The 27,306-nt window shown below is 44.5% G+C and overlaps 1 protein-coding gene across 3 annotated transcripts in view; it reads right to left on the minus strand.

Annotated features, from left to right (window-relative positions):
* The window catches only part of LLGL2 (LLGL scribble cell polarity complex component 2), a 205,157-nt gene that overhangs the window by 65,776 nt on the left and 112,075 nt on the right, over positions 1–27,306 (minus strand). For all 3 annotated transcript variants that reach the window (XM_077459604.1, XM_077459602.1, XM_077459603.1), the window contains 5 exons: positions 21,874–22,091; positions 21,064–21,131; positions 19,495–19,648; positions 19,261–19,365; positions 18,369–18,661 (listed from right to left, as the gene is read on the minus strand). In XM_077459604.1, the coding sequence (XP_077315730.1) occupies positions 18,369–18,661; positions 19,261–19,365; positions 19,495–19,648; positions 21,064–21,131; positions 21,874–22,091 (838 nt within the window). The remainder of the gene's footprint in view (positions 1–18,368; positions 18,662–19,260; positions 19,366–19,494; positions 19,649–21,063; positions 21,132–21,873; positions 22,092–27,306) is intronic.

Here is a 27,306-nt window from a genome sequence, read left to right on the forward strand (position 1 = left end):
CGGACCTTCAGGAACTTCGATTCTTAGACTTTTTTTTGGATCTAGAATGGGTCTGACCTCTCCATTTGGTTTCGGTACCATAAAAAAGGTTTGAATAGAACCCAAAACCTTGTCCTTTTGCAGGGATCCGAATGATCACCCTCTGAGATATTAATCGGTCTAGTGCCTGAAACATTTTCTCTGGAACTTTGGGAACGCTTGACCTCAGGAAGAGAGACGGTGGAAAGTCACGAAATTCCAGCTTATACCCCCAAAGTTACTGTGGAGATGACCAATCTGACCTGAATTTCCTCTTTCCAGACTTCTGAAAACTGCAGAAGTCTTCACCCACCTTGGTGAGGGGGGTTGCCTCTCCATGATGAAGCTTTAGGATTCTGCTTTGCAGGTTTCTGACACCAGGACTTCTTTTGAGCCTGGATCCGACCCTGAGGTTTTCCTCTAGAGGAACAGTGGAGGCCATCGCCACTGCCCATGGAGCAGGGGAAAGAGCCCATTTAAATGAAGGGCGTTTATACTTTCTTTTGACTGGCAAAGAGTACTTTTTCCCTCTAGATATTGTTTGGATATATTTGTCCAAGTCTTCTCCAAATAGTTGCTCCCCATGAAAAGGGAACCCAGTTAGGAGGTTTTCACATGGTGCTTCAGCTGTCCAATTTTTTAACCACAGTATTCTACGCATATGCACAAGCATAAGTGTAAGGCGGGACGCCTGATGAATAGAATCTTTTATAGCATCTATGGCAAAGCATGCAGCTTTTGGTAGTTCAACCAATTCCTGAGCTTGTTGTGTAGGAATTTCTCGAATGCCCTTTACACACGGTCGGAAACTCCGGCAGAAAAGGTCCGATCGGATTAGTTTTGGAAAATCCAATCTTGTGTGGGCTCCATCTGACTTTTTCCATCGACTTGAGAGCAGGATCTAAATTTTTATTTTTATTTTTTTGTCAGAAATTAACACAACTTAGCTAGACTTACTGGTGACGGTATTTCTAAGTCTTTCAGGACAACCCCGGAAAGAGTGTAGCTCCACCTTCTTAGGAAACACATGCCCACTTTAAAAACACCTCCTCTTCCCCATGGCTTCAGTTATTGTGGCCTTCCGACACTGGAAAACAAAGCACAGAAAACCACACCACCATGATAGAACTTAATACAATCACCAAGAATAACCTAGGGAGGTAAGTAACGGTTGTCCTGAAAGGCTCTCAGAAATACCATCACCGGTAAGTCTAAGTTTTGAGAAAAACGCCTTTCAGGACAACCCCGGAGAGGATAACCGAGAAAATTACCCTAGGGTGGGACTACTGCCTGCAGTACCTTCCTGCAGAAGGCCTGATCTGCCACACACAGTAGATCTAACCGGTAGTGCCGGAGAAATGTCGAATAACTGGACCAAGTGGCAGCCTTACAAATCTGTTCAGGCGTCGTACCGGCCCTTTCAGCCCAGGAAACTGCCATGGATTTAGTAGAGTGAGCGGCAAAACCTGAGGGAGGCATTTCTCCTTTCGCTTTATAGGCTTCTGCTATAGCCAGCTTAAGCCACCTACCCAGCTTACTCTTTGAAGCTTTCTCCCCCTTGCGTGATCCCGAGAAGACCACAAAAAGGGTGTTTGATCTTAGTTATTTTTAGAAATTGCAGTAAGCATCTTCTCACATCCAATGTGTGAAAAACTTCATGCCCTGCATTAGCTGGGGTTGCAGAGAAGGTAGGTAACACGATCTCCTGAGTCCGATGAAAGACTGAGGATACTTTAGGTAGAAATGCTGGATCTGTCTGAAGAACCACTTTGTCCGGAAAAACTCTGAGGAAAGGTTCCGTAATTGCCAAAGCTTGCAGCTCGCTGATCCTCCTAGCCGAGGTGATAGCCACTAGAAAGAGTTTTAAGAACCACCTTCTGTAACGAAGCTTCTTGTAAGGGTTCAAACAGCGCTCCAGAGAGACCCTTCAAAACAGTCGACAAATCCCAACTGGGAAAGTCTTTAAGGGCTACCGGTCTACTTCGAGCGAGAGCCCTAAAAAAAATCTAGAAAATTAAAGTTTCCTTTGATAAAGTTTTTTCAAAGAAAACTGATAAGGCCGCCACCTGAGTCTTAAGGGTACTGGCTGCTAGCCCCTTCACCATTCCTTCATGGAGAAACTCCAGAACGGACATCGTGCTCTTGACTTTGAGCTCTCTGGACCTACACCAGGAGTTGAATTTCTTCCAGACCTTCATGTAAATTGCCTGTGTGACCGCTTTCCTGCTGGATAGCAGGGTTTTTACCACCTTATATGAGAGCCCTTTTGCTTTTAAAGGAGGTCCTCCTCAGAAACCAGGAGGTTAGCTGCAGAAGTTCCACCTCTGGATGGTTTACTGCCCCCTGGGATATTAGGTCTTTCCCGAGTTGTAACCTCCATGGGAGGTTTCAAGGCTAGATTCCGAAGCCCCGAGAAAAAAGGTATTTTTGGCCAAAAAGGAGTGACTAGAATTAAGTCTGTCCTTTCCTCTCTGAATTTCCTCAGACCTAATGGAATTAGGGAGAAGGGGGGAAAAGCGTAGCACAGCTGGTAGTGCCAAGGGTGGACGAACGCATCCAGCCCTACTGCTGCGTCCCCTCGGTGAAGAGAAAAGAATCTGTCCACCTTTGAGTTTTGCTGGCAAAAGGGTCTATCTGGGGAACCCCACAGGCCTCGGAAATCAACAGGAATACCTCCTGATTCAGACTCCACTCCGCCTCTATCAATTTCCGCCTGCTTAGGAGATCTGCAAATAAGTCCTGACAACCTTTCAGATGCACTGCCGATAGAGGCCATATTCTGTTCTGCCCAGGCTAACAAAAGATTAGCTAACTCCATCAAGCCTCTGCTTCTGGTTCCCCCCTGCTTCGTTATATAGGTTACCGCAGTTGTGTTGTCTGACAACACCTGGACATGGTGACCTCAAAACCTGCTGAAAGGCCAACAAACCCAGAAAGATAGCCTTCAGCTCCCTCCAGTTGGACGATCTTCCGGCTTCCCACTTGGACCAGACCCCCGAGACGTTTGACCGTCCAGGTGGGCCCCCCAAACCCAGGCACTTGCGTCTGTCAGAAACTTGTCCATGGGAAAGGTCCACGCCAGACCCCTTGAGAGGTTTCAACCACCAGAGAGCCCTTTTCGTCCTTGTGGAGATCCTTACCTGCTTTTCCAGAGGATCCTGATGGGACCAGTTTGACAGAATAACCCTCTGAAGGGGTCTGGAATGCAACCTGGCCCACTGAATAGCCGAGATTGCTGCCGTAAGCAGACCCAGAACTGCCATGGCCGACCTGACCGAGACTGTCTGGTTGTTTTGCCGCTAGCTGTATCTTTCCCTGCTTTTCCAGTGGCAGGAACACTTTCTGGAGAACCAAATCCATCGAATAACCCAAAAACCTTATCTCCTGTGAGGGGACCAGATTTGACGTCTCCAGATTCAGAAGCCACCCCAAGTTTTTGAGGTGAGACTGGGACGTCTGGAGACTGACTAGGACCTGCTCCCTGGAGTCCGCAAAAAACAAAAGGTCGTCCAGATAAGGGATGACTGAAATCCTCTCTGGCTCCGATACATCGATGACGTTTTCGTTATTTGGACTGGGACCCAAAATGAACTCACATCTTTTGTTGCAAAACTAAATTCAAATAATTTCAATTTGAAATTTACGTTTTCAAGTCATTCGTCTCATATTACTTTTCTTGACCTTACCATTAAAAAAGACGAGTGGTCATATTGCCTCCAGCCTCTATCGCAAAGAGACTGCCGGCAATACTCTTTTGCATGCTACCAGTGCACACCCAGACCCCTTACTGCGGAGCATCCCTTATGCTCAATATATCCATTTACGACGTAATTGCACATATACTTCTGACTTTGAGATCAAAGCCAAATTACTCCAAAAACGCCTAAAAGCAAGGGGCTACAGCAAATCAACTTTGCGTAAAGCATATAATAGGGCGAAACGCCAAGCTCGTGCCACTCTTATATAAACCACAAAACAAGTCGAAACAGACAAATAGGGTGCGTTTCATAACTAAATTCTCCAATCATCATTTAATACTACGCAATACTCTGGACACCTTCTGGCCTCTCCTTACAGAAGATCCTATCGTAGCTAAATATATAGAAAAGAAACCCCAAATCACTTTCCGCAGAGCTAGATCCCTACGGGACATCCTTACTGCAAGTCACTTTAGCCTGAATCCCCTGAGTCGCCCATCTCATGGTATTTTTAGATGTGGAAAATGTCCATTTTGCCCCTGATCAGAACTGGCCAATCCTTTAATCTGCCAAATGGAGAAACTTTTACCCCAAAATTCTTTGCGGATTGCGACACACGAGGCGTCATTTATCTTATGACATGCGAATGTTCAGCCTTCTACATAAGCAAAACGATTTAGACAATTTAGGGCACGAATAAAGGACCATGTCCACTTCTCATCGGGGGGCAAAATGGTGACATCTATTAGTAGACACCCCGACCTCTACCATAGATTCAACACATTAGTAATATCATTTATTGCATTGGATGTGATACCACTCAATCCCCGTGGTGGAGATTGGGACAAATCCATTTTGAGAAAGGAGACTCTGGATTGAAAAACGTAATGCGACGTTCCCTCCAGGAATAAATTAATCGCATTCCTATAAACCTTTTTTTATAAACAATCTTGCACCTCCTTTTCCATTACAGCTCTTGTTTCCTTTAAAACTTATGCTATGCAATTATTTCTTTTAGTACATTCCTTTTTGATACTCCTTCCTAGTAACAGACCTATATACACAATTATACTTGACATCCCTTTTTTTTTAATTCACCCTCCCTCCCCCTTCCTGTTTCTTCTCCTTTCCTTTGTTTCATTCTTTATCCTCAATACTATTATCCCCAGCTTTTCTATGTCCATTGGGATTATAATATAGCTGTATATTTATACCAAGATTCCCTCTTTGTTTAAGTTTACATTATATTACGTTTCTTTTTAATGTTTCACTATGGTTTTGTCATTTGGGGATTATGCGGTAGAGGCGCTGTGCTGGCCTTCTGGACACTGTGCGGCCGGTAAGCGCCACAGGATACTTCCTCCTTTGGCGCATTAGGAGTCTTTATGCGAGCCAAAATTACATCCTCTGATTCGACGTTCTTGACTCGTCCCCCGGACGTCGTCTATCCCTGCGTCCCGCCCCCCATACACGTCTAGGAATGGCGTAGGCGTGTGTGGGCGGTCCGGTGGTTTGACGTACGCCCAGGGACATCGGCCGGCCCACTATATCCTATGGATTGGCGTTCCACCAATTACAGCGGTGGGCGGGGCATACACTTACTTAGAGAGACGCAATTACCAGCGTCTCTCTGAGATGTCTCCTTACCTTGCAGGCTACACGTGTGTATGGCGGATGCCTCACGCCAATAGACACATCAGGTGAGCATACCCTCCTCAACTATAGATACATTTTTTTTTGAGCCCCTACCCCTCTCCCTCTTGCTTCTTTTGGGATAATCATAGTATCAACACATATGTTGTATCCACAGAGACTTGGCTTTTGCAGCTTTACCCACTGCACAAATAAAAAGGACATCAGCATATTTCCCATCTTTCTGGCTAGTATTGGCTATACCTTTCCAATGCGGTGAGTGCTTACATTTCATATACTCTATGTATATAACTTCAACCTATATATGCATTTGTGGAACCCGTTTGTCCATACTGACGAAATGTCCATTTCCAGCTTTACCCATATGAAACGAGCTACTACACTATATAGAAACACTATCTTTATTGTGTACCATCAGCGCCATCTACAGAAAGTTTTGGGGTAGGACATTTAATTTTTATTAATTCTTAGTCTCATCTTTATATATATATATATATGAATGCATCACCTCTTTTCAATGGATATATTATATTCATATTAATAATGTGCATGCCCCCACAGTGTCCCACACATGGCCGGCACATATGGCCCCTTATATGCGCATGATCCTTTTCTGACAAGTATAGTTTATATTTTCTGTTTTGTATTTTCTTATATACTATCCTGATATATATATATATATATATATATATATATATATATATATATATATATATATATATATATATATATATATAATCTATCTATATTTATTTTATTTTTTTGTTTGTTTGTTTAATATGTATATAGCAATGTATATGCTTTTGTTTAAAATGTATTCTCATTTTGTATTTATGCATCTTGTTTTTCTCTTTTTTAATCTTTAAGAGTGTTTATATTCATGCCCCAGAAGAAGCGTTTTTTCTAACAATGCGAAACATGTCGAACAAGTTTTGTGGACGCTACATCAGCTCATCACTATAGCATTTATATACATTAATCTATGTTTTCGGTTGATAAGATCTCTTGTATAGATTTTGAATTATACTATTTGATCTGTGATGTGAATGCTGAGGTAGATCCCTATATGCGTGGATATATTCCCTGTGTCAAAAAATCTTTTTAATTATTCTATCTTGTATGTCTTTTCTATATTTGAATAAATTTATATAAAAAATATTAAACTATTACTTTCTAAATTTTTTGAACTTATCTGGTGCCTTTAAAATCCCAAAGTCCCCACCTATCCTTGTTTCAAATTCTATTCATTAAGGAAGATGGTACCTCCCTACATCGATATATTTGAGATATCCACTATTTAGCCACGAAGTGTTCCTTGATATCTCTTATTTCCATACTCTCCATTTAGTGAAATCCCCTTTAGCTTCAGGGGCTCTAGAGCCTCTGCCATAATTTTTGTAAAGACTCTGGGGGGAGGACGAAAGTCCGAATGGCAAAGCCCTGAATTGGAGGTGCCACACCGAACTCCCTAGATTCACTGCCAGGTGCAAAAACTGCTGAGATGCCTGGTGAATGGGTATATGGAGATAGGCATCCCTTAGATCCAGGGATGCCATGAAACAATCCAGGGTCAACAATTTTGTGATGAAATTTTTTATCCATCCTGAAGTGTTTGTACCGTATTGACCTGTTTAGAACTTTTAAGTTCAGGATCAGACGGTACTTCCCTGAGGTTTCCTCATCAAAAAGATATGGGAGTAAAATCCCCTGCCTTGTTGACTTACTGGGACTTGGATCAAGACCTTTTGCTGTATTAGCTCCTGCAATAGGAACGTCATTGCAGAGGTCTTCTCCTGATCCCTTGGTAAGGCCGTCACCTTCTCGGGGGTGGTTCTGAAAATTCTAGTCTGTACCCCTGAGCGATGACGCTTTTCACAAATAAACTTGGGGACAACCTGTCCCACTGTTTGAGAAAAGCTGACATTCTCCCCCAGAGCAGGCCTCTAAAAGCAAGTGACAATCTCTCCCCAGTGGGGGCGGGGGGGGAGAGATCTAAAGACAACTCCGCCCCTACCTCTTTGTGAACCCCACCGGCTCTTACGGTCCTGGTCTTTCTTATGGGACTGTTGAAGAGCACGAACATTTTTCTTGACAGTTTGCTTTTTCTTGGCCGGAAAGGCCTTCTTGTCAGCCGTCCTGTCCAGCACTGACTCTAGGTCGGGACTGAAGAGAAAGTCAACGGAAAAGGGCAGACTACAAAGCTTGACCTTAGAGGCTGTGTCCCCTGCCCACGTTTTCAGCCAGATTGCCCTCCTGGCCGAATTTACAAGAGCCGAAGACCTGGCGGCTAGCTTGACCGACTCCGCTGATGCGCCAGCCATATATTTGACCGCATTCAAAAACGGTGGGAAAGACTCCAAGAGATCTTTGTGGGGCGTTCCTGCTTCTACATGGCTTTTCAGCTTCTCCAACCAGCATTCCAGGTTCCTGGCCACCACTGTAGCGGCCATGGCTGGCTTCAGACTAACTGACGCTGCATCCCAAGCCTTTTTGAGGATGGAGTCAGCTTTGTCCATTGGGTCTTTTAGGATTCCCATATCCTCAAAAGCTAGATCCATTCGTCTAGATACTTGCAAAAAAGCCGCATTGACTCTGGGCTTCTTGTTCCATACCTCCGAGTCCTTGCCCCCAAAAGGAAACCTTCTCTTGAGGGCCTTGGAGAAAAAGGGGCTCTTTCTGGGTCTTTCCACTCTAACTGTATCCGAGAGGACCCTGTGGACTGGAAAAAACTCTACGTTTTGTTTCGTCCATCCCCTGGTACATTTTGTTGTGAATCGACAGCTGTACTTTTTCCTCCTGGATTTCTAGAGTCGTGTAGATCACCCTTAAGACATCTACCTCCTCTAGTGATAGCTTATACCGAGAGTCCCTGCTATCTTCTAACTCTTCAGAGTCCCTGAGGGAGACATGAGTACTACCCCCTTCATCGCCAGAGTTCTCGGTCTCAACCGGTCTGGATGACGATGCCCTGGGACTAGGTAGGTTCTGAGGCTCGGTCTGCCCGGATGGGTTTTGTATCAAGATGGACCTGACCGAACGCAATGAGTTTGTCAGCTCTTTAACCAAGGAAAATAACTCCTTATACTGCTGGGATGTTTCCTCTTCCACCAACCCCTTGATACAAACTCTGCACATTGCCTTCTGCCATGAGTCTCTAAAGGGGTTCTTGCAAGAAGGACATTTCCTCTGGCTTAGTTTAGACTTTCCTAGTGACTTTTCCTGAAATGGCATACAGTTTAAACTCACTAGGTGATTAACTGTAAGCCCACTATCACCAAACTAGTGCAGAGACCCACCACCAACAGGCCACCAGTGAGACCTCTGAACCATGCTGCAGGGTCCGAGAGATGTCACCTGACCCTGCAGCGACAGGCCCCCGATGGGGGGGGGGGGGGGGGAACAAAAAAAACACCACAAAGATAGTCCATTAATGTAGCAGAAGGCGCCGCTGCACCTCACCTACCTGGGCTGGACCGGTGCTAGGGGCACCTGCCTCCACCATCACCGTCTTGCCCTCGTCCATTCCGCCGAGTGGGACAGCTTTTTCTTATTCAATTCCGCCATTCCTTTGAATTTTCCCGGCCGCAAGCACACGGTCACCTGACCCGCCCCTTGGTCCCTGTGTCACCGGAAACTACGCCATCGCCGGCCGGGACCTGGACCCGAGAACAGAGCGTGTCACTGACCTGCAGCGACCTCCGCCAGCAGCAGAGCCCTCCGTGCGCTGTCCAGCGGACTCCAGGCTCACAACGCCAGCGCTCTGAGGGTCCTCACTCCCGTGAGATGGTGGGACCAGGAGCCCCAGGAGACCCCTCACCCCTGGAGAAGCTGCTGGGGGTCATGAAAACAAACCACCGCATGGTAAGCCTTCTCTCCCCCGGAGAAAGTGTAGCTTTCCCCTGGTTCCAGGCACATGCTACCCCCATGGAGGAAACACAATAACTGAAGCCATGGGGGAAGAGGAGGTGTTTTTAAAGTGGGCATGCGTTTCCTGAGAAGGTGGAGCTACACTCTCCGGGGTTGTCCTGAAAGGCGATTTGACAAAATCTGATCGTACTTTTTCTGATCGTTTGTAAAGAATTCCGATGGACACATGCTCAGATCAAATTACGAGACAAAAGCCATTTGGCTACTAGCCTCTATGTAGTCCCGCCGCACGCAACGAACATCACCACATTCCGAACGATCGGATTTTCTGACAACTTTGTCCGACTGTGTATGCAACACCAGTTTAGGACAAAATCCATCGGAAAAAAAAAAAAAAAAAAAAAAAAAAAACCCAGATGGATTTTGTGGTCGGAATGTGTGTACAAGGCATAAGGGCCCATTTAAATTGGTCCTTTGACTGCAGGTTGAGTAATGGCACCTGCCAAGAAAAAAAAAGTATATTTTAAAACAGGGATTCCAACTTTTTACCTCTTGGATCCTTACGCATTTGTGCATTGTCTACAGGACAAGTTAGGCCTTTATTCACACTGGAAATCGCAGTGTCAACTGCTGGTACTTTCCATTTTTTTGAGAATTTCTCCTCCAGGGGAGAGAGAAAATTGAAAATATCTTAGGAGGGAGAAATGCTTATCCGGGTGATCCTATTCAGCAAAAATAAGCTGTTCTAGTAATGCATGTGCAGGAAACGCATGCAAAGGCTGAGAAGGTTTTAAGGAACCCAAGGAAGAAACCAAGCTTTCAAGAGACTGCGTTAGGGGCAGCATGAACGTGGAACGAACCATCTCCGTAAGAGTTTGTATCAGCAATTTCTCAGATTATGAGCCTAAAAAAGGTTCATCTACCGTTGTTGCCTCCACAGAGGAATCAGTTTTTTTCCCCTCCTGATCGACTGAGGGTAACACCTCATCCTGAGCCCACTTTTCCCCCTGCAAAGGTCCTGAAGTGAGGGAGGGGGATCCATTTGAATGGAGGATGCGATTAAAGCCGCTAATCTTCCTTCAAGACCCTGCAAGCACATCTTCAGGCACGTATACAGGGGCTGAGATGTGAGAAGCAGTTGCACCAAATTTGTTCCAACGGTTCACCCTGGCTTGCCATAACTGGCAATTCAGGCGAGGATGACAGAGTGGAAATGCAACTCGAGATCCTAACACCTGGGGGTGAAACCTTAACATTTTTTTGTTCATGGTGGTGTCTTTTTTGGTAGGCATAGTCCTAAGCACAAAGCCAGAGGCACTATACAAATTGCACTTAAATCGCTGAACATAGTCCTGAAAAAAGTTAGAAGGAATGCCAGCTTGCAACCCTCACATGTCACACAGCTCCTGTGCCCCTGTGTGCAGGCTGTTTCCTCCTCAGCCGAGGAGAGATGGTCCCAGCTGTAGTTTTATCCGTTTATGCCTGCCATGCATCCTCGTGGACGTTCACGGCACCGTGACTAGGCCCTACCCCCTCTGGTAAAAATCCCACCCCTTTTTACATTTAAAAATGTTCTTGCGCTCGTGTGCAGCGCTTTTGGGTCTGTTTGTAGCATGCACACACAATAGTAGCATTCAACAGTTTAACAAAATTAGCAGCACCAGCAGGACCACTGGGGGGGGGGGGGGGGAACGACACACGCTAATTTAAGGGTGGTACACCGCTGATGTCCCCCTAGCCCCTGGTCCTTTCAGGGGGTAGAAAAGTAGAAAACAAAAACATTTGGCAGATTTTTTTACCCGAGAGGAATCTCCTTGCATGGCCAGACTGACTGAGCTTTACAGTGAAGACAACAGAGTAAGGAGAATGGAGAATTAATGGAGAATTAAGGCATGACAAAAAAATTTCCCTAATGGAAGAATACATAGGTGTTTTTAGTACCCAAGTTCCTGACCTTACCTTATCACCACCACAGGATTTGCTGAATTAACAGACAATCCAACCTTCACCCATCACAGTGGGCTGCGTTAAGCAAACCTTTAAGGACCGGGCCCCTTAAACAGGGCTCCAACTCCCTTGGACCTGTGAAGCACCCCATTAGGAAAGCTTGAGGTAACTTAGCAAAACCTAAGTCCTGGATTCCTGGGGTGCAGCCCTATATAGAGGCGTTACAGGCAAAACCTTGTACTTTGTATACAAGGCCCCAGGTACCATCCTTTTAGGCCTCAATGGCACTTTGGATGGATCTGGTCTATGGAGGCCATTTAAACCCAGCATGGATCCCTCCTGGAGCTCCTCAGAGCACATCTTCATTCGTGACCAACACCTTAGACACTGACAAAAAAACTGGATGTGCTCCTGGAAGGAGGAGGGATTATATACAAGGAGCGAACTTCCTGGATTGGGTACAACCAGTGTCCTTCACCTGAAGGTGGTCTATAACCTATTACTTAAGGCTCTGTGTCCTATGATGCATGATAAAGGTTTTAATCTTTAAAATTCACACAAATTTATAGGACACAGGCCAGCTTGTGTTTGAGTGTTGGTGCAAACCCACAGAGCAGCGCGATTTCTGGAAGGGTGCGAAAGTGTGTTGCGGACAGGATTAACACCCCCCTCCCCCCCGAGACCAGGAGAAGTGGTTGTGGACTGGTCTGCAGTAGACTATCAATTTTGATATGTATTCATCATTTACACTATTATCTCTCTCTCCCTCTACGTCATCTCCCTCTACATCATCTCCCTCTACGTCATCCCCCTCTCTCCAATATATCTATATTATCCTATTATCCCTCTCTCTCTCTAATATATCTATATTATCCCTCTCTCTCTAATATATCTATATTATCCCTCTCTCTCTCTAATATATCTATATTATCCCTCTCTCTCTCTCTAATATATCTATATTATCCCTCTCTCTCTCTAATATATCTATATTATCCCTCTCTCTCTCTCTAATATATCTATATTATCCCTCTCTCTAATATATCTATATTATCCTATTATCCCTCTCTCTCCCTAATATAGCTATATTATCCCTCTCTCTAATATATCTATATTATCCTATTATCCCTCTCTCTCCCTAATATAGCTATATTATCCCTCTCTCTCCCTAATATAGCTATATTATCCCTCTCTCTCCAATATAGCTATATTATCCCTCTCTCTCCAATATAGCTATATTATCCCTCTCTCTCCCCAATATAGCTATATTATCCCTCTCTCTCCCCAATATAGCTATATTATCCCTCTCTCTCCCCAATATAGCTATATTATCCCCCTCTCTCCCCAATATAGCTATATTATCCCTCTCTCTCCCCAATATAGCTATATTATCCCTCTCTCTCCCCAATATAGCTATATTATCCCTCTCTCTCCCCAATATAGCTATATTATCCCTCTCTCTCCAATATAGCTATATTATCCCTCTCTCTCCATCTATATTATCCCTCTCTAATATATAATCTCTCTCTCTAATATATCTATATAGACACACACACACATAATGTGATGTAACAAGTAACCGTTTTAAAATTATTATACCAATGTCATTTTTTACCCATGCCATACCTGTATGTTGTGTGGGTGGAGTTATGAATCAGTATACTTATTGTACATGTGGTTTCTAACATTTCCATATTTCATACTACTAATAATACGCTCTACTAATAAAATGTGTTATTTTTTCAATCTGCCTCCACAAAGTCATCTATCTCATCCAAAGTCCCATTTTTTCCTTCTCTTTTTGATGGAGTGTCCTAAAGAACAATTTTAAGCACTTGGGAGCTAAATTGAGGAAAAGGACCTCCTAGGTAGTATTCTCAGGAATACTACCTGTACATTGAGCCACATCAGAAAGGCAGAGGGAGATTAAGGAAGTAAACAAGTAGCTGAGGAGCTGGTGTAGTAAGGAGGGATTTGGGTTCCTGGAGGACTGGGACAAATTTTCAGTCGGTCACCAGTACTATAGAGGGGACAGACTCCATCTAAATGAGGAGGGTGCAGATCTGCTGGGAGTAAAAAAGATTGCCAAAAAGTTAGAGGGGTTTTTAAAACTAGGCAATGGGGGGGGGGGCTCCATGAGGTAGAGATAGTCGTATTGGAGGCATTAGTGATAGATTGACTAAAGCACATAAACCCAAAAAGGTAAGTATAGCAACAAGTCCTAGTTGCCATCTCGGAACACTAATAAAAAAAAAAGGATAGTATGTGACCGGTCTAAGCGGACAAGATGGGTGAACTAAAGATACTGGTTGTACAAGGAGGATTTGGATTTTGTGGGAATTTCAGAGACCTAGTTCAATAGCTCTCATGATTGGCTGAGAAGCATTAAAGGGTATATCTTTTATCGCAGGGTTAGAGAGGGTAAAAAAGGGGGGAGAGGTTTGTCTATATATCAAGAATGTACAAGCGAATGAGAGATGACGTTACTAAGGGAGCTAGGGAGGAGGTGGAATCTTTATGGGTAGAGCACCAAAGGGATGAAGCTAAGGGGAAAATACTGGGAGTATGCTATAGGCCCCCTAACCTGAGGAAGGAGGGGGAGATGGATCAACTATCACAATTTGGATTAGCAGCAAGGATGGGAAGTATTGTCATAATGGGGGATTCCTAAATGTCTTGCAGGACAAGTTAATGGGTCTTTACTAGATCTACTGATTACCAATACAGACCTGATCGCGGAAGTGAAAATATGGGGCAATTTAGGAAACAGCAATCACAGGTCAATTGGCTTCAGCATAAATCACACAAATGGGAAAAATAAGGTAAATACAAAGACAGTGAAGCCAACTTTCCTAAACGATGGATCTTGCTAGAAGGCATAACTTGGGATAATAGCTTAGGAACAAACACCACAGAGGATCGATCGGTTTGCTTTAAGTGCATATTAAATAAGGGCATTAGCCAATGCATCCCACTGGGTAATACATTTTCAAGAGCAAACAAAAGTCCTGGGTGGCTTAACGCCAATGTAAAAATGCACATAAAAGCAAAAAAAAAAAAAAAAAAAAAAAAGAGAAGGTCTTCAAGGAATACAAGGTTGAGGGATCATCATCAGCATTCAGACTTTATAAAGAAATGTAAGGGTGCAATTAGGGGGAGGCTACGATGGAACACGAAAGAGACAAAGCAGAGGAGAGAAAAAAAATAAAAAGTCCCAAGAAATTTTTTAAGTATGTAAACAGTACAAAAGGGGGGGCATAATAAAATATTTGTCCCATAAAGAATGAGGAAGGTCATCTGGTTACAAAGGATGTGGAGATGGAAAGGTTATTGAATTATTCTTCTCAGTCTTCATAAGGGAATCGGGGGGGGCTTCAGTAACCAAAACTGCAGTATTTATCCTCATAACATCACAGGAAGCACCCTCATGGCTAACAGAGGACAGAATTAGAATTAGACTTGGGAAACTGAACATTAAATCACCAGGACCAGGTGGCTTGCACCTGAGGGTACTTGGGGAACTCGGTCAAGTAATTGAGAGACCATTGTTCTTAATTTTTAGGCCTCATGCACACAGACGTTTTTACAGCCGCTTTTTTGAGCGTTTTTTGCAGCTTAAAAAACGCCTGTCCATGTTAGTCTATGGTTTCATGCCCACCTAGGCATTTTTTTGAGCTGCAAATGGCATAGGCTTTTTTAAGCTGTAAAAAAAAAAAAAAAAAAAAAAAAAAAGACCAGTGCGTTCCGCGGCGCGGACCTAGAGCTGTAAAAACGCGAATCGCGGGAAAACGCGCAAAATCACACACAAACGCGCAACATATTTTCTTTGTTTTCTGAGTGCTATAGCCAAGAAATGTGTTTTTTTATAAATGCTACTTAATGCCAACGCTAAAAAACGCGCAAAAACGCCAATGCAAAACACGGTAAAAATCGCGTTTTTAAGGCCGATTTTTCCAGGCGTCGGAGCTAGCTTTGCAGACAGTTTTTTTAAAACGTCCATGTGCATGAGCACTTACAGTCTATTGACTGAATTGGTACCAGCAGTGTGGAGAAAAGCCAATGTAGCACAAATATAAAAAAAAAAGGGCCCAAAATACATCCCTGAGAATTACAGACCAGTTAGCATAACACCAATAGTATGCAAGCTCTTGGAGGGGATAAGGGAATATATAAAAAAAGATTTTAGTAATGAAAAACAGTAATCGGCATGAGGCAAGTTGCCATCTAGATAAAGGAAGGCCCGTAGACATGGCGTATTTGGATTTTGCAAAAAGCATTGGACACAGTTCCCCATAAACGTTTACAAACTAAGGGCTGTTGGCTTGGAAATAGGGTGAGTACATGGATTGAAAACTGGCTACAAGGGCGAATTCAGAGGGTGGTTATAAATGGGGAATACTCAGAATGGTCAGGGGTGAGTAGTGGGGGTCCCATAGGGTTCTGTGCTGGGACAAATCCTATTTAAATTTGTTCATACACAACCTGGGAGGATGGAGTAAACAGTTCCATCTCTGTATTTGCAGATGATACCAAGCTAAGCAGGGCAATAACTTCTCTGCAGGATTTGGGAACCTTGCAAGAAGATCTGAACAAATTAATGGGGAAAGCAACTACATTGCAAGAGAGGTTGAATGTAGAAAAATGTAAAATAAGGCATTTGAGTGGCAAAAATATGAATGCAAGCTATACACTAGGAGGAGAACCTCTGGGGAAATCTAGGATGGAAGAGGACCTGGGGGTCCTAGTAGATGATAGACTCAGCAATGGCATGCAATGCCAAGCGGCTGCTAACAAAGCAAACAGAATATTGGCATGCATTAAAAAAAGGGATTAACTCCAGAGATAAAACTATTTTCCCGCTCTACAAAACTCTGGTCTGGCCGCACCTGGAGTATGCTGTCCAGTTCTGGGCACCAGTCCTCAGGAAGGATGTACTGGAAATGGAGCGAGTAAGAAGGACAACAAAGCTAATAAAGGGTCTGGAAGATATTAGTTATGAGCAAAGGTTGCGAGCACCAAACATTTGGTCTCTGGAGAAGAGACGCTTGAGAAGGGATATGGTTTCAATTTACAAATACCATACTGAGACCCCACAATAGGGGTACAATTTTTCCGGGAAGAGATTTTAACAAGACAAGTAGCCACTCATTAAAATTAGAAGAAAAGAGATTTAACCGTAAACTACATAGAGGGTTACTTTACTGTAAGAGGGGAGCATCAATAGTTTAAAAAAAAAAAAAAAACTATTAGATAAGCACCTGAACAACCACAACATACAGGGATATACAAAAGGTAATACTGACATACACACACACACGTTGGACTATTTTCAGCCTCACCATCTATGTAACTATATCATGACATTTTGTACAAGAAAAATAACTTTTCTTGACAATGGAAAAAAAAAACCTCTAAATGAATAAAAAAAAAAAAAAAATCATGACCCATCTTTTTATTGGGTGTTAAATCACTAGCAAGCCCTGTAGGTATACTGGCCTAGCTCCACTGATCCTTGTCTGCTAGACCAAGTCCCCCGCAGGGCAATACAGAAGATGTAACTTTGAGAAATTATATTATATATATATATATATATATATATATATATATATATATATATATATATATATATATATATATATATATATATATATATATACCGTATATACTCGAGTATAGGCCGACCCGAATATAAGCCGAGGCCCCCAATTTACCACCAAAAAAACTGGCAAACTTATTGACTCGTGTATAAGCCGAGGGTGAGACATGCCTGTCCATCCCTGTGTGTGTGTCCGTCCCTGTGTGTCCGTCCATCCCTGTGTGCCCGTCCATCCCTGTGTGTGTGTGTGTGTCCATCCATCCATCCATCCATCCATCCCTGTGTGTGTGTGTCTCCATCCATCCATCCATCCCTGTGTGTGTGTGTCTCCATCCATCCATCCATCCCTGTGTGTGTGTGTCTCCATCCATCCATCCATCCCTGTGTGTGTGTGTCTCCATCCATCCATCCATCCCTGTGTGTGTGTGTCTCCATCCATCCATCCCTGTGTGTGTGTGTGTGTGTGTGTGTGTGTGTGTGTGTGTGTGTGTGTGTGTGTGTGTTCAGCCTACCTGTGTCCCGAGCCTGTGTCCCGAGCCTGTGTCCCGAGCCTCCGTCCCGTGCCTTGCCTCCTTGCCTCCGTCCCGTGCCGTGCCTTGCCTCCTTGCCTCCGTCCCGTGTCGTGCCTTGCCTCCGTCCCGTGCCGTGCCTTGCCTCCGTCCCGTGCCGTGCCTTGCCTCCGTCCCGTGCCGTGCCTTGCCTCCGTCCCGTGCCGTGCCTTGCCTCCGTCCCGTGCCGTGCCTTGCCTCCGTCCCGTGCCGTGCCGTGCCTTGCCTCCGTCCCGTGCCTTGCCAGGATCGCCGCTCTTCGTCGGCGCCTCGGCGGCCATTCTAAAATTCAAAAGCCGCGCCTCCGCCTTCGCCTGTGATAGGCGGAACACTGAATTTCCCAGCAGCCTGTGTTCCGCCTATCACGGACATCGTCTCATCCTCGTACTACGGACGAGGATGAGACGATGTCCGTGATAGGCGGAACACAGGCTGCTGGGAAATTCAGTGTTCCGCCTATCACAGGCGGAGGCGGAGGCGCGGCTTTCGAATTGTAGTATGTCCGCCGTCTGTCTGCTCGATACGCTGATCGAGCAGTCAGACGGCGATGACTCGAGTATAAGCCGAGGGGGGCACTTTCAGCCTCAAAAAAGAGGCTGAAAATATCGGCTTATACTCGAGTATATACGGTATATAGTATAATATAGAGCTCCCCTATAGCAAGGTTAAACAAGGTAAAAAAAAAAAAAAAAAGTTAAAATTTTTTTTTAAACCCACTTCTGCCTTTAGAACAGCTCACTTACTGCCCAGGACTACATGTCCCATGTGGCATTGCTCCTCACACATTCACAAGTTATGAGGCACTTACTGACATGTATGGACAGTATACTGAGCAGCATGTTTGCTGCACTGTATTTCCTTATATGTAAAATAATGCATTCAGCTGACCAATTATGAAAATAGTTGACAACCATTTATCATCGATTAGTTGTTTTAGCCCTAAAAAAAACCTGTACATTTTAGTTTGACTATAATGCAGGGAAAGGTTTAAATAATCTGTCTGAAAAATAAGTCAAGAGCCAAGCTTCTACCTTCAGCACTTACTTTACCATCACTTGACGGCGCTGCTGAAAATCGTACACACCAAACCCATGACTCGTCCCAAAAGCCAACAGCCTCCATTCAGAATGCAGTGTTAAAGATGTGACAGCTGCTGGTGGCTGGCACTGTACCAGTGAGAAGGGTTGAAATCCAGGAGGAAAGCGCACTGGGTCTTCTCTTGCACGAAGGCGCTCATGTCCTTTCCAACGATAGCCTTCCTGTTCTTGTAACAAGTCCACCACTGTCTGATCCACCACTTGCTGTGCAGCCTCATCATTTAGCTCCAGAACAAGAACCTACAGAGAGAGAAGATCCAACCCAGCAAGGAAATTACAAGTAAACATGAACGAAAAAAATCAAGATTTAAGCACAACACCAGCCATGGTTTAAATAACCTTGTCAGGTTTTTATTGCTATTTGCAACCCTGTTGGGGAGATCTCACTTCAAGTCTAAAAACCACAGAAGGAAAGTCAGGTGAAAATCTCCCAAACATGAACAGACAGTAGTAAAAACTTGACAGAAGTTATAACCCCTCTTCCCTCTATAAATAAAAAAAAATTTAAAATTAAAAAGTCTATGTTTGAGGGCAGGAACAGAAGAAGCATGAGCAAGCAGGTGGTTTGCTTTACTGGAATAATTAAGTCAAGTTTCATGGCGGTATTGGCACTGATGGACACTGGTACTGTAACACTCACAGCTGAAATAAGCTACCAAGAAACCTTTATATCAATGCAACTTTGACTAACGTTTTAGCTTCAGTTGGCAAAGATCTCTATAGGAGAAACAAGAATGAAAACCTCTTCTAACTTTTGCTGGATAACACCATATTACAATAGGATCTAAAATAGCAGCACAGCAAATTCTAGTTATTACGTTTTTTTTTTTCTAACTGACCTGTCCAGCAGTTCCAGCAACGGATAAATAGCCACTGAATTTACACATGTAAATTTTCTGAATTCCAAGACGAGGATCATCACTGTATGGGTCAAAACAGCCAACCTGTGAAGGGCCAAAAAGAGAAGATACATGCGCAGAAAAAAATTGGGAGATTATCTAATAAGTCAAAGTATAGGAGAAAAATATGAATTATGAAACACAGAACAGAAAATTAAAATGCTAGGCACTTACTTTCCTAAGTGGGGGCCATTCTTCTTCCCCATGGGAATTCAGGTTGTCGTTGGGGTCAGAGTCAGTCTGAAAAACGGCCACTGTACTCATCTTGTACAATAGCTGGAGACAAACACCGGAGGCATCCCAGAAACGCACAGTACCATCTTCATGCCTGAGCAGAGCAAATATGGAAAATTGATCATGAAAAACATAAGCGGTTAGAAAAAATAAATAAATAAAACTTTAATATAAAAAACTCCTCTTGAAAAAGCAAACAAAAATGCGACCAATGACCCAAGAGATCCTTTTAAAAACATAAAAATTGCAGGTAAAAAGCACAGAAAAATCAAGTATTCTAATGCATATTTGCAGCGTATTGCATAAAACAACGTACCTTTAACTCTCTCCTCGTATGGGAGTGTCTAATTATGATCTGTGCTGGCTCCCCATCCTTCCCTCCCTACATAACCTATTTTGAAGCCTCAAACAATGAGGGGGAATATTATGGAATGTCACTTCAAGATGGTGGCACTCAATAGTCGGAGGTCTTTTGAATGTTGACAGAATGCAGTTTAGCGACAGGTACATGGACCTTCTTGAAAAAATAAATCTTTCAGTTGTCCAGCCAACACTAGGACAAACTGCTGTAGTGGGCAACAGATAGGAAAAAAGTGCATACTTACTATATGAAGTCTTCTTTCAGCTGTACAGCCTGTATGCAGAAGTTTATGCTGTGCATGCTCTGGCAATCCAGCAATAGTCAGGAGGGCACAAGGCAAGAAGGAGCAGGGAAGGATATGTTCGGCTGGCTTTGTGAATGATCTGCCTAACACAGATACTGCCCCCACTCACCTCTGGATGAGCCTTTACATAAGCACAGGGTTTCTATTTAAAGCGGGAGTCCACCGGGACTCCGCGTTTTTTTTTTTTTTTTAAAAGCCAGCAGCTACAAATACTGCAGCTGCTGACTTTTTTAAAATAGTGACACTTACCTGTCCAGCGCGCCCGCGATGTCGGCACCCGAAGCCGATCTCTAGATCGACACTCGAGTGCTGCCGCCGCCATCTTGGGTATGGGAATCAGGAAATGGAGCCTTTCGACTTCATTTCCCGGTTCCCTACTGCGCATGCGCGAATCGCGCTGCGCAATGAGGACGGTCCCCGCTGCCTCTGGGATCTGTGCGTTTCCCAGCAGGCAGCAGGGCACTTGCGGGAAGGGGCGGGCACTTTCGGAAAGGGGCATAAGTTACGCCCCTTTCCGCAGAGAGCTATCCCGGAAGTGGGTGCAGTTACCTGGATTATCCAGGTACCTGCACCCCCCTCCCCCCTGAAAGGTGCCGATTGTGGCACCGGAGGGGGGGAGGGTTCCGATAAGTGGAAGGTCCACTTTAGGGTGGACCTCCGCTTTAAGTCAATAAGCAAAAGCTGTTGCACAAAATTGATCTGAACTACCTGTGGTATACAATAAATTAGTAAGGATTTGGATGCTGAATGTCTTAAGTGTACACTTTTCTGTGTGAAGAGACATTTGTGCTATTCATGAAGAGACAATCATGGATTAAAAATAAATAAATAAAAAACACCCTACCCTGTTAGCAGCAAATCCCTTTGAGGTGGAGCTGGGGCTAAATCCACGCCTCCATCAATTGGCCATGGCTGAGGAGAAAACATATGATTAATGTCCTAGTTCCTGTAACTTAAATGCAACTTAAAATAGATTTGCAGCATACCTTAAAGCAATTCTTTACTTTATTAATTGCAAATAAAAACCTCTACGAGTGGGTGAAAGATGCCCTGTCCCTTTAGTTACTAGAATGTATACCCCGTTGTGTGTCAGATCACATAACCATGCCAAAGAGAAAAGGAGAAAAGGATAAGTGATGCTCAGACGCTGCTACAACACTAGGCATCTGCAATGGCTCAATGTGATTCTAAAAACAGATGCCTTTTACAAAACCTTCCCCCTCCTATTACACAGGGAACTTGCATGGGTTTTATGATTTTTGTGTTTATCATGACATAAATATGTGGGAAGACTTCTCTTCTAAAAATCTAGTTGCTTAACTGTAACATGAATTCATTGGTTTCAATCATTTGATGCCTTCACCCACAGCAAATAAGCACCTTCTGAGTTTAACGACTCAAAAAACACCAAAGCCAGAAGCAGCCAGGAAAAGCGGCATCTTGTTTTTGACCAATTTTATTTACAACCCCAAGTAGTTTAGGATAAAGTATATTAAAACTCAGCACAACCATTAACAATTTGATAGTCATGGGCTTTTAAAACTAAAAAAAAAAAAAAAAAAAAAAAACTTTATTTTGTCAAATACTGTGATACGTTATATACAGAAAGAGGTGTAAAAAAAAAAAAAAATAATCTAAGCAGAACTATCCTTACCATGGTAGAGTAATGAGTGTTCTGTTTCCTGCCTGCACCGATTATCCTCTCCCATAGTTTTAGTGGAATAGAAGAGATGTGATGGGAACAGGTGATTGCTGAACAGTGTAGTGACACAAGGTAAGGGCACTGTATTACTGGCCAACCAGGTGTCTGTAAATCAATGGCCACCAGTTCCTCCTCCGCAAGTACCAGAAGTGCACGAGGATCATCACATTCTAGAATAAAAATAAGTTAAGCAGTGTGTATACATTTTACTTCTGCCTGGTATAAACAGGACAAAATATTAACCGTGAGGACTGTAGAAAAAAAAAAAAATTCCTCAGACAAAAAAAAAAAAAAAAAAAAAAATGTAGATTAAATCCAAATATAGCTATCCTATGAATATATTATGCCTCCCCAAAAGTAAATAAAATTGCTTTTAGTGAAGTCTGATGAATTTGAAACACTGAGCTGATTTTCCAAGAATGTTATTAAACATTAAAAAGCTCAGATATCAAAAATGGTCCCAATTTCATCAAAGAACAGAATAAAATCCTTGCAAACTTTACTGGTACCAGAGGACGGTGAGAAAAAAATTTGAATAAAAAAGGTTTTATTACAAAGATGTTTTTATGAATGTGTTTTTTGAACTATGAAATGGGTGCTTTTTTGGATAGTACAGGCCATACAGTCAAAGCTGCAACAATATTTCTTTGCTATAATTTGCTAGAGGTTGACGCGTTTCCCAAAAAAACTAAATACAAGGCAGCTATCAAAATGCAATTCAATTACCTTAATTAACAACCCCCAGGATGAGTCAGCACAGAACATACACCAGAAAACAGTACCATGTCAGGGTATTCAATCCACCCCAAGAAATAACAGACTAATTGGCCATTATACAAAAATAGCCAGAAAAATAGGATTTTTGTACTCGCCGTAAAATCCTTTTCTCTGAAGTTAATTGACGGACACAGCTTCAGTAATCTTGACATAGGGTTATTAGGTCACCTTCAGGAGAGGACTAGGCAGAACATGTAATAAAATAAAAAAAAACCCACTTTACAGTTCTGCCCAGGAGGCGGTCCTTGTAAAGACCCCTCAGCCTGCTTCCTGCAGCTCAGTACATCAACAAGCAGTAAAACGTAAACCAATAGGAGGGGAGGGTGCTGTGTCCATCAGTAAACTTCAGAGAAAAGGATTTTACGGTGAGTACAAAAACCGGAGTTAGACTTACCGGTAACTTTTTCTAGGAGTCTTCCAGGACAGCCTTTGAGATATAGGGCTCCTCCCTCCGGGACAGGAAACACGTCAAGCCAATTAAATAAAAGGTGTGGTCCTCCAGGCCCTCCTCAGTTTTACTCCAAGAACCGCCGGGAGGCTCTGAAAGACATAACACACTAACAATCACGTTAATACACATCCTCACCACTTAGTCCAATTTAAACAACTTTGGGTGGGAAGGCTGTCCTGGAAGACTCCTAGAAAAAGAGTTACCGGTAAGTCTAACTCCGGTTTTCTCATATCGTCTTCCAGGACAGCCTTTGAGATGAGCAAGGAGCTCACCTTGTCAGGGCGGGACCACTGCCTGGAGGACCTTACGTCCAAAAGTCTGCTCTTTATCAGACCATAAATCCAGACGGTAATGTCTTGCGAACGTTGAGTAGCTGGACCACGTTGCTGCTTTGCAGATCTCCTCCGGAGAGGCTCCAGCCCTCTCTGCCCATGATGCGGAAACCGCCCTTGTAGAGTGTGCCTTAACTAAGGGTGCCTGCTTCCCCTCTAACTCATAGGCTTTAACTATCGCCATTCGTATCCACCTGGCGATAGACGCTTTGGACGCCTTGCAGCCCTTGCGGGCGCCCGAAAAATTAACAAAAAGTGAGTCTGACTTCCTGAAGACCTTAGTGGCTTCTAAAAAAATCAATAGACTTCTCCTGACGTCTAACAAACTTAAAGATCTCGCCTCATCCTTGTCTGAGGTTGAGAAAAAAGTTGGCAAAATAATATCCTGTGTCCTATGAAAAGTGGACACCACTTTAGGAAGAAAACTAGGATCAGTCTTAAGTACTACCCTGTCCTCTAAGATTAACAGAAATGGCTCTCTGACCGAGAGCACTTGTAGATCACTGACCCTTCTAGCTGACGTGATCGCTATCAAAAATACAGTCTTTAGTACAATCCACTTAAGTGAAGCTCCTTCTAATGGTTCAAATGGATCTTGGGTCAGAGCTCTAAGAACCAAGGCCAAATCCCAAGTAGGACAGGACTTCATTCTCACAGGCCTGGATCTAGATAGAGCCTTGAAGAAGTTCCTGACAAATGGATTCTGCTGAAGGGAGGACTGAAGGAAAACACTTAAGGCCGCCACCTGTACCTTTAGAGTGCTGATAGATAGGCCCAGTTCTACCCCTGCTTGTAGAAAATCTAGGACTGCCGGGACCCCGGGACTTGCAATCCCCTGTTCTCGCAACCAGGAATTAAACCTCTTTCCTACCTTGGCGTAAATTGCCCTAGTAACAGGTTTACGGCATTCTAACAAGGTCTTAATCACTCTCTCTGAGAAACCCTGTGACCTTAAGATTTGTTCCTCAGATACCAGGCCGCAAGCTTGAGCCTCTCTATCTGAGGGCACAGGACCGGCCCCTGGGAAAGTAAGTCCTCCCTGACTGGTAGAAACTGCGGAGGATGTACGGCCAATCTCTTTATGCTGGCAAACCAGGGTCTCCTTGGCCAAAAAGGAGCTACTAAAATGAGGTCCGTAGTTTCCGAACGGAACTTCTGCAGAACCTCCGCCACCATCCTTACGGGAGGAAAGGCGTAACACAGGCCAAACAGCCATGGATTGGCAAGGGCGTCTATCCCCCTGGCCCGATCCTGTGGGTGAACCGAAAAAAATTGTGTCACCTTCCTGTTGCAAATAGGTCTATTTCTGGCCTTCCCCAGCATGACACGATCTCCTCGAACACTTCCTTGTTGAGAGCCCACTCGTCCTGACCTATCTTCTGGCGACTGAGAAAGTCAGCCAGGAAATTCTGGGTTCCCTTTAGGTGAATGGCTGATATTGAGGACAAATTCTTCTCTGCCCAGCAGAAGATTTTGTCCGCAATTACCTGTAGTGCAGGGCTTCTGGTTCCCCCTTGCTTGTTCAGGTAGGCTACTGCTGTCACATTGTCTGAGCGAACTTGCAGATCCCTGCCATGTAACCGGGACTGGAAGGTTTCTATAGCTTTCCAGACTGCCAGAAGTTCCTTCTGGTTTGAGGAACGACCTGTCTCTAGGTTCGACCAGGAACCCTGGGCTAAGGTTCCCTCTAGGTGGGCACCCCAACCCAGCGCACTGGCATCGGTCGTGACCACCACCGTAGCTTGTGGGGACCAGGGCAGACCCCTGTCTAGGTTGACCTGGGCCCGCCACCACCAAAGAGACCTCCTGACTGCCGAGGATAGGGGCATAACCTGATCCAGGCTCTCCTGCCTGCCATCCCAATAACGGAGCATGAGTCTTTGTAAAGGACGCTGATGATGTCTTGCCCAGGCCACCGCTGGAAAGCATGATGTCATCAACCCTAGGACTCTCATCACCTCCCTGATCTGGGCTTCCCGACCAGATTGAAGCTGGGCTACCGCCTGCTCTAGCTTGCCGATCTTCTCCTCCGGAAGAAATACCCTCATTTCCACTGAAGAAATCCTGTATCCTAAATACAGGACCTCCTGTGAGGGGGTCAGCTGGGATTTTTCCTGGTTTATCAGCCACCCCAGTGAGCGCAGAAACCCCAAAGCCTCCTGTATGTCCCTCTGCAGCTGTTGGGCCGACTGGGCTATGAACAGTAGATCGTCCAGATATGGGATCACTGTTATAGCCTTGAGCCTTAATGGGGCCAGTGCCTCTGCCAGAACTTTTGTAAAGACTCTTGGTGAGGCTGAAAGCCCGAAGGGGAGAGCTCGAAACTGGAGGTGTAACACACCCGTGTTCAACCTCACCGCCAACCTGAGAAATCTCTGAGATTCCGGATGAATCGGGATATGCAAATATGCATCCCTGAGATCCACTGTGGCCATGTGACAGCCCTGAAACAGGAATTTGGTTACCGAGAAGATTGACTCCATCCGGAACCGCTTGTATTTTATAAATCTGTTCAGGGGACGGAGATTCAGTATTAACCTGAACTTCCCCGAAGGTTTCTTTACCACGAATACGTGGGAGTAAACCCCCAAGCCTCGCTCCTCCTGAGGTACCTGCACCATTACTTCTTGGTCCACCAGATCCCCCAGAAGAGCCAAAGCCTCTGCTTTCTCTTGGTCCCTTGGTAACCTTGTTACTTGAAAGTTTGGGAGGGGAACTGAACCAAACTCCAACCTGTAGCCGTTCCTTACAAGATCTCGAATGAATGGACTTTCGGTTGAAGCTTCCCACTGTGGGAGGAACTTCCCCAGTCTTCCTCCCACCGGGACGCAGGAGTCACTGGGTTTTAGGGGAGGGTTGAGGAGGATTGAATAAGATACCTCCTCTGCCTCTTCCCTTGTGACCCGTCCAATGCTTTTTGGGGCGAACCTCCCTTTCCTGCAGGTTTTGCTGCCTGGGGCTTCGAAAAAGGCGTTTCCCTTCAGGTCTCTTTTTCCTTTCTGGGAAAGCTTTCTTCCTATCCTGCGTGCGCTCTAACGCCTCTTGCAGGCCGGGCCCAAACAAATGGTCCCCTGAAAAGGGTAATCCACACAACTTTAGTTTTGAAGCTGTGTCTCCTGACCAGGTTTTAAGCCAAACGGCCCTTCTGGCAGAGTTCACTAGTGCTGCTGATCTAGCAGCCAGTTTGACTGATTCTGCAGAGGCATCCGCTAAAAAGCCCACCGCTTTAAACAGTAGCGGAAAGGACTTCAACAGCTGTTGCCTAGAAGTACCTGCAGAAATATGTGATTGTAACTGTGTAAGCCAACACTCCAAGTTTCTGGCCACACAGGTAGCTGCTAGGGCCGGTTTAAGCCCAATGGAAGAGGCATCCCAGGCTCTCTTGAGCAGCAGATCTCCCCTCTTATCCATAGGGTCCCTGAGTGAACCCATATCATCAAAGGCCAAATCTGTCTTCTTAGAGACCTTAGCCAAGGGAGCGTCTAATTTGGGAACCTTGTTCCAGGGATGCACCGCATCCGATTCAAAAGGGAACCTCCTTCTAAGGCTACCTGAAAAAAATGGCCTTTTTTCCGGTTGTTCCCACTCCAGCAGAATCGCCTCCACTAGCGACTTATGGACGGGGAATACCCTGTCTTTCATTACACTCGACCCTTGATACATCATGTCGTGTTTTGAAAGCTGGACCTGTTCTTCTCTGATCTCCAAGGTGTCATATATAGCCTTGAGGAGGTCACCCACATCATCCAAAGACAGCTTGTATCTGGCTGATCTAATGGCCTCTTCCTCCCCCTCAGATTCTGAAGTAGACTCTGTCCTAGAGGA

This window comes from Lithobates pipiens, unplaced genomic scaffold, assembly GCF_037356315.1.
Source record: "Lithobates pipiens isolate NorthernLeopardFrog02 unplaced genomic scaffold, aLitPip1_a1.2 Scaffold_28, whole genome shotgun sequence".
NCBI lineage: Eukaryota > Metazoa > Chordata > Amphibia > Anura > Ranidae > Lithobates > Lithobates pipiens.